Here is a 17828-nt window from a genome sequence, read left to right as displayed (position 1 = left end):
TCAAGTAGTTTTGCGTCTTGACAGATAGGCAGCAACTCCTATGTTCACAAAATTCATTTGTGACTTCCATTTTGCCTCTTTGTATAGCATAACAAACATCCGTCCATAAACTGCTGCAGAAAGACAAATAAACAAGGCTACACCATATGTCACGGGCTGACTCCTTCAGTCAGTGCGGCACGGCAAGAACCTAAGAACACCATAAGTCTCTTTAAGAATGGCCACAGAACTTTGCAAGACAACTTATGACTTGGCCACATCACCTCTTTGTCGGATGAAAAAACAATATGCATTGATCCATATTAAAATTGGCTGAGTTTATTCATCAGCCAGGGTTGCACTGCTAGAGTATCTTGAATCAAACCTAGCTCCATTGGTTTGACTGCGGTTGGATAGACTGTGCTCGGCAGACCAAGCTTACCAAAGCTCAAACATAGCTTTCTAAATTGAGTGAAGCTGATTAAAAAAAAAAATCTCATTAAAACATATACTAAAAAACCATTAATGTATTTTGAAAAAGAAACAGGTCAGGTACAAGTTCCCGGCACACTAACAGTCAAATGACCAGAAGCAATTTGACTAGAAGCATGTAAAGCATATTCCATTTTTTCAAGCTAAATTGAACTTACAAGAATGGAATATACACACTCAATCTTTGACTTGTTCATTTAATTTTGTTTAAATATTTAAACCCCACTCACCTCTAATGGATGAGTCGCTTTGACTCGCACAGAACTTCGCATAACAAATCAGAGAAAAATACAGTTTAACTTCTCATATTTACACATACCGAAATATGTCAAGATGCTAACTGAAATTAATAAAATTTCTGAATACTTGTTACCAAAATTCAACACCGTGCACACATTCTTTATGAAAAATGCGGCCGCAGAATCAATTATGTAGGCATTAGATCAAATTTTCATGACTAAGATGATATTAGAACAATAAGCCAACAAAGTTATGTTGAACTCAACTTTAATGCATGGTATTAAATAAGTTCAATAAACAAGATGAAAAGTCACTTCTCCCTTTCAAAGATCAACTTTATGCAATACAAGTTTACCTTGCTAAAAGAATATGGTAGCATAATACACACAAAACGCGCACGCACACATGTACACATTATATTTTTTGCATCCACATTTATTATATTTCACAATATTTCTCTGAGTATACCAGTTTTATATCCTAGTATTTTGAAAACGACTTGAGATGCAGCCTATTGACATTTTTCTAGTAAAGAACTGTTAGCACGGGAAAAAAGTATAACACAGGATCTGCTTTATGATGACCAGCATGAAAGGAATTATTGACCGTTACAGTAAATCAAAAGCAGAAAATCATCAAGATTTGACTACTACAGCAGAAGCCATGGTATGTATCCAATTGTAATTCCTATATGAACTCACAACAGCAGAATCCATGGTATGTATCGACTAAATCTCTTATACCAATTCCTGTACACCATGCCCAAAAGTAGTCATTGTTTCCTATTGCAACAGGAGATCAACACTTAATGTGGAATAGACTGTGCATCAGTTATTTTGGAGTGCAACATGACTCGTAGATGGCCATGAACCAGGAATGCCAAACAGCCTTGCATGAAATTTTATTTTTAACGTGGATTATTGCCCTTTTATCTTAATCATTCCAGCCCATGTTTTATCTCCATGCTCATCCCTCAACATTTTCTGTCTTAAAGCCTAAATCAAAAGAGACAGAGGACATACATGATTAAAGAAAAGCTAATTGGAAAACTGCATGAATCACCATAAGCTACAATGCACAGCAGACTTCCAAAATGATGATTTCCATGTTTTTCTTATAGTATAAACTATAAACACAACCATTTCATTTGCACAATCAGGACAATTCTAATTGTACAAAAAAACAAAGAAACACAAATGGTCCACAATATAGACTTTTTGTCGAAACTGTTCTTTATTACTGCACACACATTATCTTGTTATGCAAAAATTTAAAGATGAAGAAATAATACTGTATCCATATACTTGACTGTCCAACCCATCTCTTATCCATTCCTCCACCTCCATTTGTCCTTTTCGCACATTTTTCACATCTGAAGGTGAGGTGCAGATCTATAAGAGCACATAGATATGTTGACTTTCAATGCCTAGGAAAATATGAATTTGGTGATGATTCATGTTAGCGTCCAGCTAACAAGGTTGGGTACAAGAGAGACAGCACACCAATAAGCCCCAAAACTCACCCACTCAAACCCTATTACCTGATTAAAGTCCCGTCCTCCCAGAGGAGCTATCTTCCCATTGTCGTAATAATCCCCAAATACACCGACTGACTCGCTTTTATAGTTCTTACCGCATCAGTCCCATGGACCTGACCCAACACCTAAGAGGCTAAGAACCGGTAGTTAACAATTTACATATTCAAAATGATAGGGATCCCCCCATACGCCCTTTGTCATGTTGTTCTTTAGGCCCTGAGGTAAGTGTAGTATGACAAAGGATGGTGAAGAATTCATCTACTTGCTAGAGCACACATCCTTTCCATTTCATGTACACCAAAATAGAGCAGGATGAGTTTCAACAATCTCCAACCAGTTCATTCAGGTAGCAGAATTACTTAAGGCAGGAGGCAAACAAATATCTAGTCATCTAGATGGCTTATGATCACATCAAACACTCAACAAGGTCCATGATCCAATTAAGCAAGGATAACAATAATATATGCAGTGAAATTCTCGACAACTAGCTTCCGTTATATCCTTCATGTGCCCATTACAAATTATCATATATATGCTAAATAAGTGTCCTTGATGTTGAGGAACTTTTAACCTAGGCAACTAGCCCCATAAGAGAGCATAACTTCAGACTACGGAATTTTTTAATGGCATCTCAACCAGAATTATTCATTTTCTTCATGAGGCAATATAAAATCATCTGAGATAACTCTGAAGACCTACCTCTTAAGATATACATCTTTTGATTTTTTTTCCAAATATTAAGCCAGTATGACTCGATGCAGCATTTCTATGATGAATCATCTTTGACATGGACTAACCATGTCGTTTGGACTTACATTCATTAGTTATGGCAGAGAGAAGCAGCAAGCTTGACGCAGCAACTGAGGAATCTGCAAGAAAAGCAAAGGTACTTTCCCACTCACCTTAAAATTAGCTTATCATAGATATTCAAATATTAATATCAGAGACACTATATTATATCTGCAATCTGTTGATCTAGTTTCTGGAAATTGTGTTCTCAGTAGTTAAGATTACTAGACTAGATGTAAGCTTCTACAACTGAAATGGAATCCTCTACATTGGATTTGTTTTTTTATTTGCAATGAAAGTACTTATGACACCATGGTAAATGAAATGTTTCGACAGATGAGCTGAAAAAGATGTTGCAGCTCTAAAGTACTACACCGACACTAATGTAGAAATAGGAGTGGCTTTGGTTGTAAAAGAAAACTAGCACAACCACTAGCAGACAGAAATAATGACCAAATTCAAAAAGGTTAGGTACCAAGACAATAGCAAACCAAGATTAAACTAGCAATTTCCACCAAACAATTTGAGAAAGGGGAAGAAAGCATGATGCATATAAAATGAAATAAACCTTTGAAGAATTAGTAAGGGCATTCCTTGTTATCACATCTAACAGTACAGACTGTACAACTACAAAAATAAACACTTAAGAAAACACATAATAAATTTAAACAATACACTGCTATGGAGCACTTTTTTTGCCCAAACCCATTTCAAAGTTCCTACGGCGTGGCCTAAAGTGAAGATTGGGGGGATAACTAATTTTATTAGAAACAGAAAGCAGAAAAAAAAAGGGGAAGCTGACTAACAGCACAATTACTTATCTGATTTAAGATACCTGCTGAGCACAAAATTTGACTCCCATGATATTTTCTCACATAGCAGGCAACTAAAGGGAGAAGAATTATCAGGCCTCAATGTCAAAGATCTACAAGATTTAGAAAACCAACTAGAAGTGAGCCTGCGAGAAGTTAGGAGGAGGAAGGTGTGTACTCCATTCTGCAAAGGGAAGACAAGTCAAATTGCCAATCAAAGCATTTTATAGCCTGATAATGTAATTTATGCATTTTGCAGGACCAACTGCTAACTGATGAAATTGAAGAGCTAAACCGCAAGGTACCTGAATTTTCTCACATCACACACACATCTAAGAAGATGTTTAACTGCAAACAACTTGAATCAAGACCTGTTCCCATCTCTTTCGCCCCCTCTCTGGCCAGCAGCCTGAATGTTGGATGGACAGAACTGAGAGGTGGTTGCTAAGCCACCTTAAGACAGGCCTAAGTGCTGTATGCACACACACACACACACACACATTCATGCTGCTAATAGCCACTACCAATTGCAGGGACAGCTCATGCACCAGGAGAACATGGAGCTGTACAAGAAGGTAAAAGATTCGTAGCTTAGAAAAGCAAGAGAAATTTTTACCGGCTAGAAGAACTTACACTTGGCTTTTGGTACATTGTCCGAAATTTCAACCTTCAAACGGCAAAAGAGTTAACTTCTTTTTTCACTCTATTAACACCAGGTCTATGGACAAAGGTCAGCAGATGAGACACGGCGGAGTGCCTTGAACAGTGGCTTTAACTTTGGTGATGATCTGCACCTGCCCATCCAACTTCAGCTAAGCCAACCTCAACCACAACAATATGAAGCTTCATCCAAGGTTACAACACTAAGGTAAATGCTTCAGTTCAGAGTTTAGTAGCCTGGAAGAGAAAGAAAACTTCTGATTGATATAATGAACTCTAAAAACCTTGAGACAGATTGCAGTTGCATTAAATGAAGTGAATGACTGCAGAAAGCTGGCTGCTTATCTCTCATCAAAAGATTTTCAAGCCTTGTCCACAAACAGCACCCAGAAAATAAAACAGGAAGATCATCTGCGACTTTCAAGATGACTGGAACAATAAAGAGGAAAACATCTCTCGCTCATGTATCTAAAGAGGAAAACATCTCTCGCTCATGTAAGATACATAGAAGCTGTCATAGACTGTTGTGTATTTTGGAACGGTGTATCTTGGAATCTCCAGAACTCTTAGAGATAAAGATTGTGAGTTAAACATATTGTCCAAAACAGTGAAACAAACATAATTTGACCCATATAAGATGTCTATAACTGAACCAAATTATAGAATTGATGCTCTTGCAAACATCTTTTCACAACAATCACTGACAAAATTCTCACCTAATATCAACTAGTTAAAAATTTAAATGCTCCATTAGTGGACAATAGTATTTGATTCGTCAAATACATCATTATCGTATATTGTTTCAGACGTAAGGTGCAACCCAACCCCTGTTTCCCAAGTACATAATTGGTCTCCTACTTTTTTTTTCATTTTTCTGTCTATTTTATCTACTAAACAAACCAAATAATATAATAAAAATTGACTCTTGACAGTGATATATGTTGTATATGTATATCATATATGTGAAAAAATATATAGAATACAAAATGGAAAGAGGACTAGGGGGAAATAAAAAAATAAGGAAGATCACCAGATGACATATAAATAATGACTCATAAATCAAGTTTGGTTTCGAAGATTATATAAATTCATAAATATATAATTCTAGATAGGATTGGAGTTCTCAAAACAGAAATGTGTATTGAGGGCAAGTAAACCCTTCCCTTCAGAATCGCTGGTATATTATCTTCAGTTTTTTACATGTGATAAAGCACCAACACCATGCCTTTTCGAACTACATCAGCAGATATGTAATACTAACAGTGCTGAGATATAATTGGGAAACTTGGTCTGAATATGTCACAACCACAGTTAAGGATTGAAAGCATGGATAACAAATATAACTAGCATATGAATAAACTGATTCCTCTAAAAATAATTTTCTTAAGTGAGTCATATCAAGATACTTTCCGTTTAATCCTGTACTGTCAACACCAAAGGTCTAGCCATGAAACAATGACCTCATAATAACTAACTATAAAAATCCTTGACAGTTTTTCCCGTCTTCCTTTGTAAACCAACAGATCTCCAAAGTTGTGTGCATCTTGTCATATATAAATGCATGTGTAACACATGTTTTATTAGTAGAGAAGATGGTTTAAAAACTAAAATATAAACACATTAACCTATAAGAAAAAAAAAAAGTAAATCTCAAGATCCTAGTATACCAAAATAACTATGTTAATCGTAACTGAAAATGATTGGCACTGGACAGCGAGGTCAAAAAGCATAATACGACAATCTAACAGATGAGAAAGATCCATCAAAGTAAGCTCTACACATCTGGTTATGCAACCATAAAGCAGCACACTGGAAACCCATCAAATAACTGATTATACCACTACACCAGCATCTGGGACATAGGTCACAAAATGAACAAACAAAAAGGTAAATGGAGGATATACATCTCCATGATCCTTTTACAAAGAGAGGCGCAACCAAGTAGTATAAAGTGAATCATGAAGGAAATAGAGAGGAAACAATAACATCTCATCATACAGCTCCTGTACAGCATACTGCCCAAAATATGAAACTAAAACACTTGATCTTAGACAAAAGGCTAAGAAAGGTATAAAAAACATACGAAACTAAAACACATGAAATAACAGATGCTGCAGCAATAAATAAACTTGTACCTTCACAATTTGCCATGGGAAAAGAAGAAAGCCAGAGAAAAAGAGAGAGAGAGAGAGAGAGGGGACTATGAGAACACTTAAAAAATTATACAGAGACAAACAAGCTGTCACAGAATACTAGACTGACATCTATATACCCTCATAGAAATCATACTGGAATCCTAATATAAATGGACCTTAACCCAGGACCTGGAGATGCATTCATGCAACAGCGAAAACATCCATGAATAACATCCAACTCGGATAGCCTCAGCAAACAATTAAGCCTGAATAGAGAACTACTAAACAAAATAAACAAGATGCAGAACAAGATAAGAGGAGTTTACTATCTCTTGGAAAAAGTTCAAGCACATGGCATGTAACTGTCTAGGGTTCACCAATATGACGTTCAACTGCTAGAAGTCTAGACGCACTAAGCACCACCCACCCCCGACACTAATTGTTAAAATTTTAACAATAAAACCAAAACATTTCTCAATAAAAACTATAATTATCAAACCATAATAGAACAATAAAAATGCACAATAATGAAAACGGCCAAACGCATTAAACATTTCATAACATGACAATAAACATGACTAAAGTTTAGAGTACAGGAAATCTTCCAATTCCAATTTCTAAAATTAAATCTTAATGGAAACATAAAATTTATAATCCATTTATAATTTTATATATATGTACATATACATAAATCAGCCAGTTGCTGGACATTTTTGGATGACAAATTATTCAAAAGGATGCTAAAAACACCATGCAACAGAAGCACCAGCAACAATTTATGGTATAACAACAGTTCATAATGTTTTTAGCGGCGATTTAGGGTGCATTTAGCCACAGCTTTTAAATTTTTAACCATCCAGCATATTTTGCCTATGTGTTATATTCTATATATATATATATATATTGAAAGCAGTCGGCTACCTCCGGTCCTCCACGCAAATGTCGCCGCAAATGCATATTTTGCAACAGTTCTCAGTGACACAATTTTTTTGAAAAAAAAAAGACCATCCAGCCACAGAGGTAGATGGATGTATAGGCTGCCAAAAATAAAAAGCCTAGGATATTCTAACATTGAGACAAGCATCCTAAGGTAATTTTCAAGTGACAGATCGCTAAGAACAAGTAGCCTATGTGACCAACCAAGCCACGGAGACTATGCAAACTCAAGAGCAGCTCGCTGAGCCTTTGACAAATAGGATCATTACACTTCTTTTCTTCATACGGCAAATGTATGACAGCCTACATGTCATAATACACTCATTGAAGACACAGACCAAAGGAAATAAGTGAAAGAAAGAATATACAATTTAAACAAACACATAAAGTCACGACCCCAAACACCATATGCAAACACGAATGATTTTTTATCTGGCTAAAGCCTATACCGTTGATAACAATTGATAGTACAGAAAACTCTATTCAACGGGTCTAAACCTCAAGTCTACCTCATATTAAGGATGATAGGCAAATCAAGCTATCCACCAACAAATTCTCCAATGTCAACCAAAGGTCAATCTCTCTTCCAACAATGATCAGGAGAGGTTTTACATTTACCATATCCATCCTTCTTCAAAAGAGTATCATGTTAACTAAGCCAATATATCAAACCGTTTATCAAAAGAAAGCCCAGATATCCACCTAGTTACAGCCTAGCTTCTAGAGAACAGTCTAGGTGAGGGCACCCAATACCCCAGTCAACATATTTTTATCTTAGGACATTCACATGGATAGACATTTGCCATTCACTTTAACTGCCTATGTAACTTTTTCTTGTAATCCCACCTTTCAGCTAAGCCTCTTAGGAAACTGGGCCCAATTGTTAACCAGCACTGTTGACTTCCGAGGTGGCAAACTCTTTATCGAACAATAATGGCTGAAATCATTACACTCTCAAGCACCAAAAACACCACTAGAGCACTTACATATACACTACTCTTTTAAATCCGAAAAATGTGAGAGGCTTCTCGGTTTCAAGGTGGAAAATCTTGTTATTTAACTTTCCTCTTATCATTAAAAAGTTAACATCCCATCTAAATAAAACCAGGAAACCATCTCGAGAGACTGTAGAAAATCAAATAAGGGAAAATGCTTTTATTTATACTCAAGGAATAAAAATTGATGTATAAATTCACTTTCTCTCTCTTGGACATTGTTTACTTTACTATTCCCCAAAGAACAACCCAAATTAAAAAAATCATAATCATCCTTCCCCCCAAATTACCTAGCCTACTATTAATCTTCTTTGAAAAACTATCATGTCATCTCCATCAGGTCATCAATCATCCTTTTTACTTCAAAGTTCCAAACTTTCCCCATTTCCAAAGACTAACAAGTACTATCTTCCAATGGCACCTTAACAACATTCCTTGCCAAGTCATAGACAATAACCAAAAGAAGCAGAAAGCTCAAAAATCTAAGAAATAGAGACACTGATGATTCTTTATATATCACAAGGAAAACATCTTTAGAATGATAACATAAAGTTGAGAGGATGGTGAGTCATCACTAGCACATGAAACTGTCCCAGAACAAAGTGATGCTGTAACACATCCAATGCTTGGACACTGAGTGTCCCAACTCCCAAGTGTCATTTAGGATCTTCATGTTTCACAAAGATCTCAATAGTGGTCAAAAATTAGACAAAATGTTTTACCATGACATTCATTTGTCATTTTAAATGTTATGCATTACAAAAAACATGTTGAGTTCAGACCACTAAATTCACAATTTCTTTATTGCTAAAAAACCAATTAGTTTGTCTATATCTAGTTGTACGAGAACTATGTACAAAGATCTAGAACTTTTAGTCAAAACTAACACAGATAATAAAATGATCACGGCATCCAGATGAAGCAAAATTAATGAATTTTCACATTAATTCTAAATGAGTAAGGATGTTGATATTTTTATTGAGAACCTGTAACTGAGTTCCCACTTTGATATTTAATTATTTTACAGGTCAAAACTAATGACTTGACTTCTTCACAGAGCCATGACAGTAAAATGTTTTGGAAAACAAATTGTTGTCATGCTTGCCAGACAAGGTTCAACTAGATTCACGCTTGTGGAGAAGAGGCATGACATTCTGGTTTCCTTTATGTGCAATTCCTGAAAATTTTATTTAATTCTTTATTCACATCCCACAGCTCTTGAATAAATACAGGCTATAAGACATCTTGTATATTTATACAATAGTCTGGTGCAAAATAAAGTGGTGTTGAACCTCCTTTTCTTTCAATCTTTTGTGTTTTCTACCAAGTTAAGATTTATGCATGAAATTTTTATCCATTATTATATGATTACAAACATAAGTTGTGGTTATTGATTAAATGTTTGATTTAGCTGAGATAGTTACTATACGTTTAAGACAGCACAAGTTGTATCACAAATGTTTATATGATTGAGTATCCAGATAATTGAAATAAGGTGACTTACAAGTTCTGCTTTAAAACTTAAGATTTTGAGGCTGCTATGGAGGATGAAAAATGTTCAACACATTCAAAAGAAAATGAAAACTTAGCATATTGCATAACAAGTGTTAGTAACTTTCATAAGACGTGTTAGCTTTATTGGAATCTTGCATAAAAAAGGAGGGCCTCTAAGAAAAGAGAGAGGGGATATATATATATATATATATATATATATATATATATATATATATATATATATAGAGAGAGAGAGAGAGAGTTGCGCTCCCTCTTTCCTTGTGTTCTCCATTTTTCCCCGTTTCCCCTTCATATGAAAGAGCTAGAAACACCACAACATCAAGACTTTGAGAAATGCCGGGCAGCCGGACCTAGAAACCTTGAGCCTTACAACAAATCTAGGCATCCAAGCACCATGATCTGCAGCATTTTTAAGTGTGAACCAAAGTTAACTATGGGCAAGCTAAGATCAACTACACTAGCTGCTCTAAACATATGTTGAACTAAGACATTACATCTAGTATTAGTCGTATATGAAGTTCTAACCAAGCGTCCACCACACAAAAGGGTGTGTTCCTTAACAGGAATGAATTGAAAAACATCCCATATGTGGGAGAACTTGAGAATAATGCTCTATTGAAGAATTTGAGAAATTCTGAGAGACCAACGTACTTATGTGTTATGCTACTAAGTACCCAGTCCATAGTCTTTTTGGTTGCAAATAGAAGTTGGCTAAACAACGAGGTTGGGGTTTCATGATATTTAATGCTTAGGTGTATGGCTGTTATATAGTGGTATCCACTGTATCAGACACAACCTTATTGTATGTGCAATTCAAGCCAAAATGGACCAATGCCCAGTTCACTTATTCCCAAACCCAGTAACTAGCTTTGGTTGGACAATCCAAACAGGCTATAATCTACCATAAGTCAATCTTAAAACAATATATAAAAGTTACTTAAAATTAAAATAAATGAGAAACTAATAACAAGACATAGAAAATAACTAGATAAAATGATAAAGATATTGTTTTAATGATGATAAATAATTTAGTTTATGTTTAAAGCTTAATCATTACGATATTAACATCAAAAAAGAGAAAAATTGAAAAAATGTGATAAAAATGAGTTAAATTAACTTTCATTTCCCAAGAAAAGCATTTTTTTCAATTTTTTTGTTTTTTCTTTTTTAACATTAATATCACTCTTTTTTAAAAAAAAAACAATATTTATGAAGATGATGCACATTGATCCTTTTTGGTACTATAGATGTAAAGTTATTACCACATTCTAAATACTATGACCAACCCCTTTTTAAGGAGTTACACGTCATGATCTTTGGACCCAAAGTCCAAGTCTAAACGTGGCTGGTTACCACCCATAACAAACCACGACATGCCTTGTAATCAATTTCAGTTCAACACCAAAGGCTACAACTAAGTCACATGGATACGCCAAAAGAGCAGCTGCACCTGCATCGAAGCAATGCTGGTGCCGGTGTGGGTGCAGATGCAATGTGTAGCTCTAGTGCAACAATTGATACAGACAAAACACGTCCGATGTGGTCTACACTAGAACAAAAACATCCAGGTTTCATCTAAATTGCATTAACAAGTCTCTTGCAGTCAAACTGCATTGAGGACAATTTGTCCTCATCTTTTTCAAAAAAAAAAACAGAAAAGGGTTTAATTTGGATCCAGAACCCACTCCATCGAACCCTTCTCACTCCCCCTCCCCTACAATGCTGCCCGTGTGCATTTCCCTATTTTGACATCTATCTTCCATGACTGGCGACAGGCACTCCACTTCGACATGTACATGGGACAACAGCTTCTCTCCCATTCATTTGGTATTGTTTCGCAACATGCCTTTCTTTTCTCCAGGCCAGGTACGGACCTCAGTAAGGGCCCACATCCGTCACGACCCTTAGCCTGCATCATTTAGCAAACACCGCTAGTAGAGCCTCAAGAGGAGGCTAACCAAGCAGCAGCGCCAGCCAAGAGCAGGCTGGCTAGCTCACTCATGCCTGGCAGCCCTCAACCAACTTGGCAGCACCATAAGGTGGAATTCGGGCCAAACCCAAGCAAGTGCAATTTGCTCCATCCAACTTGAGCTGAATCCGATCCAGGCAAGCCTCAAATCCAACCAAGCATCCAGCCATCAGGGGCGCCTTCCACCTTGCACACTCTGAAGCCTCTTTCCACATGCTAGCCATACACAACACACATTTGACATTCACCTGCCACACGCCGTCTCCTACTTGGCATGCCACTTCAACAGCCGGACCCATCATCTCCACTCCCAGCATACCACTTGGAAGTGAAGCATACTCCATATCAGCACTCGCAGGCACCCAACCAGTGGCAACCCATTGGGCAAGCTCCAAATATGGCAGGCGCCATATTTTTAGCTGCCCACCCTACTCAGCCAAGGAGAGGATTGGATCTAGCTAAAAATGTGTCACCCACTGCATTTGCACCAATTATGGTGTGTGAAGGTAATCTGCCACCGCATGCTTTGGTCCCCTATCGCAACTCTGCTATGGCCGCATCATCGCCCATGCGCCACCATCGCCCCTTGCTCTGTCGACATCCTACCCATGTGAAGGTAATCTGCCACCGCATGCTTTGGTCCCCTATCGCAACTTTGTTCTGGCCGCATAGCTCCCGACACATGAGGAACCTTCTAGGCCCTCATGCAACTTGGCCTACCTTGCGCCTGTTGCGTACTGCCGCACTACCCCTCGGCCACACGCTCATTCATCCCAGCCTATCTCAACCACAGAAGGCCTTTGGCAGCCCAAAGCACAAGCCACGTACCTTCACCCCTCGCCCTCAGCTGACCCCCAACCACACTTAGCCGCCGACCTTGCCTTTGCAGCCCACTCGTCCCAGCCTTGCTAGTCGAGCCCTCCGCGGTCTGTGGCCGATCATCCCCCTAGGGAATTATTAGCACCTTAACTGATGCTTCATCTCGTCCTCTCGTCTACTGTCATGGTAAAAGTTTGGGTTAGGGATTTTAGATCAATTATGGATTCAGGCTTGGACTTAGGTATTGAATATGAGAAATTGATACAAAATGGTCTACATAATTCAATGAAGTCTTGTATCTCTAGGAAGCCCCTCTAGGTATCATCAGTAGATTCTCACGTTGCTAGAAGATCTTCAAAGGCTGACCACGCAATTAACCATTCTATTTCCCATTGTCCACCCTTCCTGGTTCTTTGAATGCTCAAGTGTTTGTAGGGAAAATAGTAGGATGGTCCTCCAATATTGTTGCTGCAGCAGCTTTCTCTTCAATGGGTGGTTGGGAACAATGTTTCATTCGACCTGGAGACATGGAAGACGAGATGTACACTGCTCAGCTACAACTCATAGGAGACAGGTCCAGTTCCTTGTTTTATTTTGTAGGGGCCAACGTAGTATGGAGCTAGATTGTTGAAACCCTTTTGAAGACAAAGACCCTAGGTTGAGGCAACATAAAAAGGTTTCAAGGTAGTGATTCACGGCCTTCATTTGCCCATCCATTTGCAAACGGTAAGCGGTGCTCATTTGCAGCATCGTCCCCTAAAATCTGAAATACTATTCCCAAATGCACTTAAGAATAAAAGATCTTTATCGTAGGTAATACTTCGCGGCGAACCATGGAGTTTCCTTGTGTGCTACCATGGAGTTTCCTTGTGTGCTCCTGAAAGGTTGCTATGCTGCTACCGTTTTAGCATGTACAGGTGAGAGAGCGCCACAAAGTGCACATATTTAAACAATTGATCAACCATCACGAGTATGACTGATTTTCCCCAAGAGACAAGGAGGTTGTTGGCGATGTTCATAGTAACGTCTTCCCAGATTATCTCAGGAATAAATAAAGGCTGCAATGGCTCTACTGGATGCATAGTCTCATACTTATTGAGTTGGCATGTCACACAATTCCAAACAACTCTCTCACAGCCTTGTTCATTCTCGGCCAATAAAAAGTGGAACACAGGCGCTAGTAAGTTTCTTCGACTCCCTCATGACCGACTAATGGTGTAATGTGGTAGTGTTGCAGTCGAGTCGTTAGTATGGAAGTCTCCAAAGGGATGTAGATGTAGCCTTCATGGTACAGGCAAGGGTCCTTCCATACATACCCATAGCACCTTTGGGAAATAGTGCTCAGCCCCTCCCTAATTTTGCGCACTGAATTGGCCTCTCAATGATTTAGCCTTATTTGGTCCCATGAGTCTACTTGCACCATGGACAACACCAGCAAGAATTGTCTTGCTACTCCATAGGTCAGGATAGACCATCAGCTGCTGCATTGTGTTTCCCCTTGCGAAACTGTATCTCAAATTCAAAACCCATTAGCCTTAGAGCTCATTTCTGCAACAATGGTGAAAGGGACTGCTGTTGCAAGCATTACTTTAAACTATGTTGATCTGTTAGAACAGCAAATTTGTGCCCTATTAGATGATGTCTCCATTTCAAAACAGCCAACACAATAGCTGTAACTTCTCACGCATATGACGATTTGCTGCCAAATGCGATTCTCATGGCCTTGCTTAAGAAGGCGATTGTTGTGGTTTTGGCTCAACACAGCCCTGAGACTGACATCTCAAGCGTTTGACTCCACCATGCAATGAAGATGAAAGTTCAGAACCTATATTACTAAAATTGTGGAGATTGCGTGCTTCAAGCGCAGAAAGCATCCTCAGCTTGCAGCCCCCAAGTGAACTACCTCTTCTTTGTCAACACAGTGAGAGGTGTAGCGATGATTCCATTCCCCTACCAATTTTGAAGTAATACCCTGCAAGTCCCAAAAACGGGCACAACTCTCTTACTGTTCACAGGCTCTTCCAATCTCTCATCCTAACCGCAATCTTCCCCTCATCCTAACCGCAATCTTCCCTTCTAAAACATGTCCTCTGCCCATCACATGTCCAAGATATGACAACTTAGTGATGCCAAAGAGGCACTCAGAAAGCTTGGCATACAGTTGATTGTTCTGCAGCACTGTCAAGACCTCTTAGAGATGCAAAAATGATCTTGCTCATTGTCGTTGTAGATTCAAATGTCATCTATGAATATTAAGACAAATCTACATAAAAATTATCTGAAGAGGTTGTTCATTAGGGCCTAAAACGTCAAGGTGCATTGGTCAGCCCAAATGACATGACTGTGAACTCAGTGTCGATCATGCATGTGGAATGCAGACTTGGGCACTTCAACTGCCGCCACTTGGATTTGATGGTATCCCGAGCATAAGTCTAGCTTCGAAAAGCAGTTAGCTTCATGCAATTCATCCAATGGGCCAATATATCTTCAATAATAGGAATTTGGTATCTGCCTTAAAGTTGTGTTTGATAGCTACAGATCTTAAATCCAAGGTTGTATAAAAAGGTGTGTCTTGAGAGATCCTCAGTTTAAACTTTAAACAAACTCTGGACCTCAATAGCATGGATTTAACCTATGTCACATAGATACGGGTACGGGTGCCGGTGCCGATGCGGGTACGGACCATTTTTAAAAAACTTGGGTGCGGGGGTACGGCCGTACACTCACATGCACATACATATACATATATATGTCAAAAAATTTCAAACAGAATAACATATTTGCACATATATATATATCAAAAAATTACAAACAGAATAACATATTCATATAAAGCCAAAGAGGCGGAGATGGATTATCCTTCTCTACTGTAATGGTATTAACACTACTACTACTACTTGCTACATTTCCACTTCCACTTATAGGCATCGTTTCTTTTCCTTTATCAGTCATTACAACTTATATGAAAAGCAGCTAGCAAGAAATCAACACATTTCAGAAAACAAGACACGAGTTGTATTCAAAAACTAAGAGCAAATTTATTGGTCAACTGAGGCCGAAGAAAATCACGTGTGTACAGAAGTAGAAGCACACAAACAAAAGAACAAGAAACAAGAGACGAACAAAAAAGAGGGAACAAAAAAAACAAGCAAATACCGTCGCCGTTCGCCACCTGTCGTCGCCAGAGAACATCTGCCTGTTGTTGCCGGTGAGTAAAGATGAAGAAGAAACGGCAGGCGAACGAAAAATAAGAAAAAACAAGCAAATACCGTCGCCAAAGATCGTTCGCCGTAGCCGCCTACCGTTGCCGGTCACCGTGTGTGGTCGCCGGCCGCCGTGCGTGGTCGCCGGTCGCCGTGCATGAGTGAAGACGAAGAAGAAAGCAGACGAACGAAATTTTGGGCTTAAGGGTTTCAAACCTGTCCTTCTACTTTCCCTAGAAGGTAGAAGTGCATCAGTACTTCCTCATGAAGGCATGACATTCAAACCTGTCCCTCTACTTTCCCTATGTTAATACTTAATAGGAAGGAACATCGTATACAAACCAGGAGAGAACAAAACTATATTCATCCCTTCACCCCTCTTTTCCACCATGGCCACTAAGCAAAAACTAAAAGCACAAAAGACATGCACACAAATATAAACAGGCAAAGTAAGTCATGTAAGCAGAAAACTCATCGGAAGCACTTTGTCAAGACTAGCAACATCAATTACGAAGAGCAAAAAATGGTTTGATTATGGATTGTATCAACTACGAAGACCAACCAAGAGATCTTCGGCAGGCACCAGATTCCAAGGCAAAACCTAGATGGAAATAGATTATTCATTGTAAATGGTCCAAACATCAAACCAGTCAGTGAAAGCACAGATGGATAAATCTCTAGAAGGTGCTAGGTTCCAAAGGAAATATGTGATCAGAAACTAAAACAAATCGAATAGTGGACCAAAGAGTATCAAAATAAATACTAAAAGAAAGCTAATGTGGACAATTGCCCCGGAATATGCACACGCAAATTTTCATCAATGTTAAACTTCAAGGAGTTGTAACAACAAAGTATTCCTACCAGGCGAAAAAGTGACACATTAATAAACCTCCAAGGAAAGTAAATTAAGCCCCAAAGAACTGCCCGATTTCTAAGCTGCTGAACATTTTAGATACACATCCACAACAGCTCAAGCCTCGAGGAATTCCGAGTCACGGCAACTGGAAAAGCAGCACCGTTTGCGGAACGTGTAAACTGGCTTTAAAGCAATAGAAGACGGCCATTCAAAGTACATGCCTCACGTGCACCAATGACAAAAGGAACGGGCATAGTTCATATGAAACTGGGACGGCGACGATATCAAAGTCACATTTCTGGGTAATAACGAAGCCAGATGCACTTTCCTTCGCCCATTGCATTTCCAAAAATGAAAAGGACAGACAAGAAACGACTTAGCATTATCAAGGAAACAGTCGAGGTCAGCAACCTAACCATAAACCGCGATCTCTAAACAAGGAAGAGACAGAATGAAACCAATCCGCTTTCACTAGCTTCAAAATCCCGTCCGATAACAGATTATCGTTAACGCATCAAGCAAAAACACGAAATCTGACCAGGAACAACCGAAAACACTATCCAGGAAGGCGTGGCGCTAGCAAAACCCCCATTTTTCGCGAAAATAATTCCGAAACCACGCGAACAAATGCAATAAATCCACAGCGGTAATAATTCCAGATAACGAAAGAATGCAAGAAAGCATCGTCGGAGACACCGTCGCCCGATAAATACGAACACTGACAAACAAAGGCAAAATCCTATCGTTCTCATGAATGAGAAAGAAAGCAAAGGAGACTAACCGGAATCTCTGCTCCGATCAGGAAAGGTCGCGAAGGGACGAGCACCGCGTCGGAGGGGACCGTGAGGCAGACCGCATGAGCCAGGAGCGAGCAAAGAGAAAAATATCTTG

The 17828-nt window shown here is 38.7% G+C and overlaps 1 protein-coding gene and 1 long non-coding RNA gene across 10 annotated transcripts in view; one reads left to right on the top strand and one right to left on the bottom strand.

The window, feature by feature from the left end:
* The window catches only part of LOC116261335 (MADS-box transcription factor 23-like), a 17726-nt gene extending 13005 nt beyond the window's left edge, over nucleotides 1–4721 (top strand). For 5 of the 6 annotated variants that reach the window (XM_050079772.1, XM_031640053.2, XM_031640051.2 and 2 more), the window contains exons 3-8: nucleotides 1299–1377; nucleotides 3073–3134; nucleotides 3920–4019; nucleotides 4109–4150; nucleotides 4383–4424; nucleotides 4566–4721. In XM_050079772.1, the coding sequence (XP_049935729.1) occupies nucleotides 1299–1377; nucleotides 3073–3134; nucleotides 3920–4019; nucleotides 4109–4150; nucleotides 4383–4424; nucleotides 4566–4721 (481 nt within the window). The remainder of the gene's footprint in view (nucleotides 1–1298; nucleotides 1378–3072; nucleotides 3135–3919; nucleotides 4020–4108; nucleotides 4151–4382; nucleotides 4425–4565) is intronic. The other variant, XM_031640055.2, reaches the window with a different exon arrangement.
* LOC116261336 (uncharacterized) lies at nucleotides 1713–17828 on the bottom strand. Of its 4 annotated transcripts, none has more exons than XR_004174276.2 (6): nucleotides 17719–17828; nucleotides 16035–16314; nucleotides 4483–4746; nucleotides 4155–4258; nucleotides 3064–4033; nucleotides 1713–2083 (listed from the first exon to the last, which is right to left on the bottom strand). It is a non-coding gene; the product is annotated as an uncharacterized LOC116261336 (long non-coding RNA). The 4 variants fall into 4 exon arrangements; XR_007574352.1 differs by having other exon boundaries at nucleotides 1713–3117; nucleotides 3873–4033; XR_004174274.2 differs by lacking the exon at nucleotides 1713–2083 and having other exon boundaries at nucleotides 3591–4033; nucleotides 4155–4321.

The sequence above is a fragment of the Nymphaea colorata genome, chromosome 9, assembly GCF_008831285.2.
Source record: "Nymphaea colorata isolate Beijing-Zhang1983 chromosome 9, ASM883128v2, whole genome shotgun sequence".
Classification (NCBI taxonomy): domain Eukaryota; kingdom Viridiplantae; phylum Streptophyta; class Magnoliopsida; order Nymphaeales; family Nymphaeaceae; genus Nymphaea; species Nymphaea colorata.
Note: the sequence above shows the minus strand (reverse complement) of the source record. Positions and strands in the feature narration are given on the sequence as shown.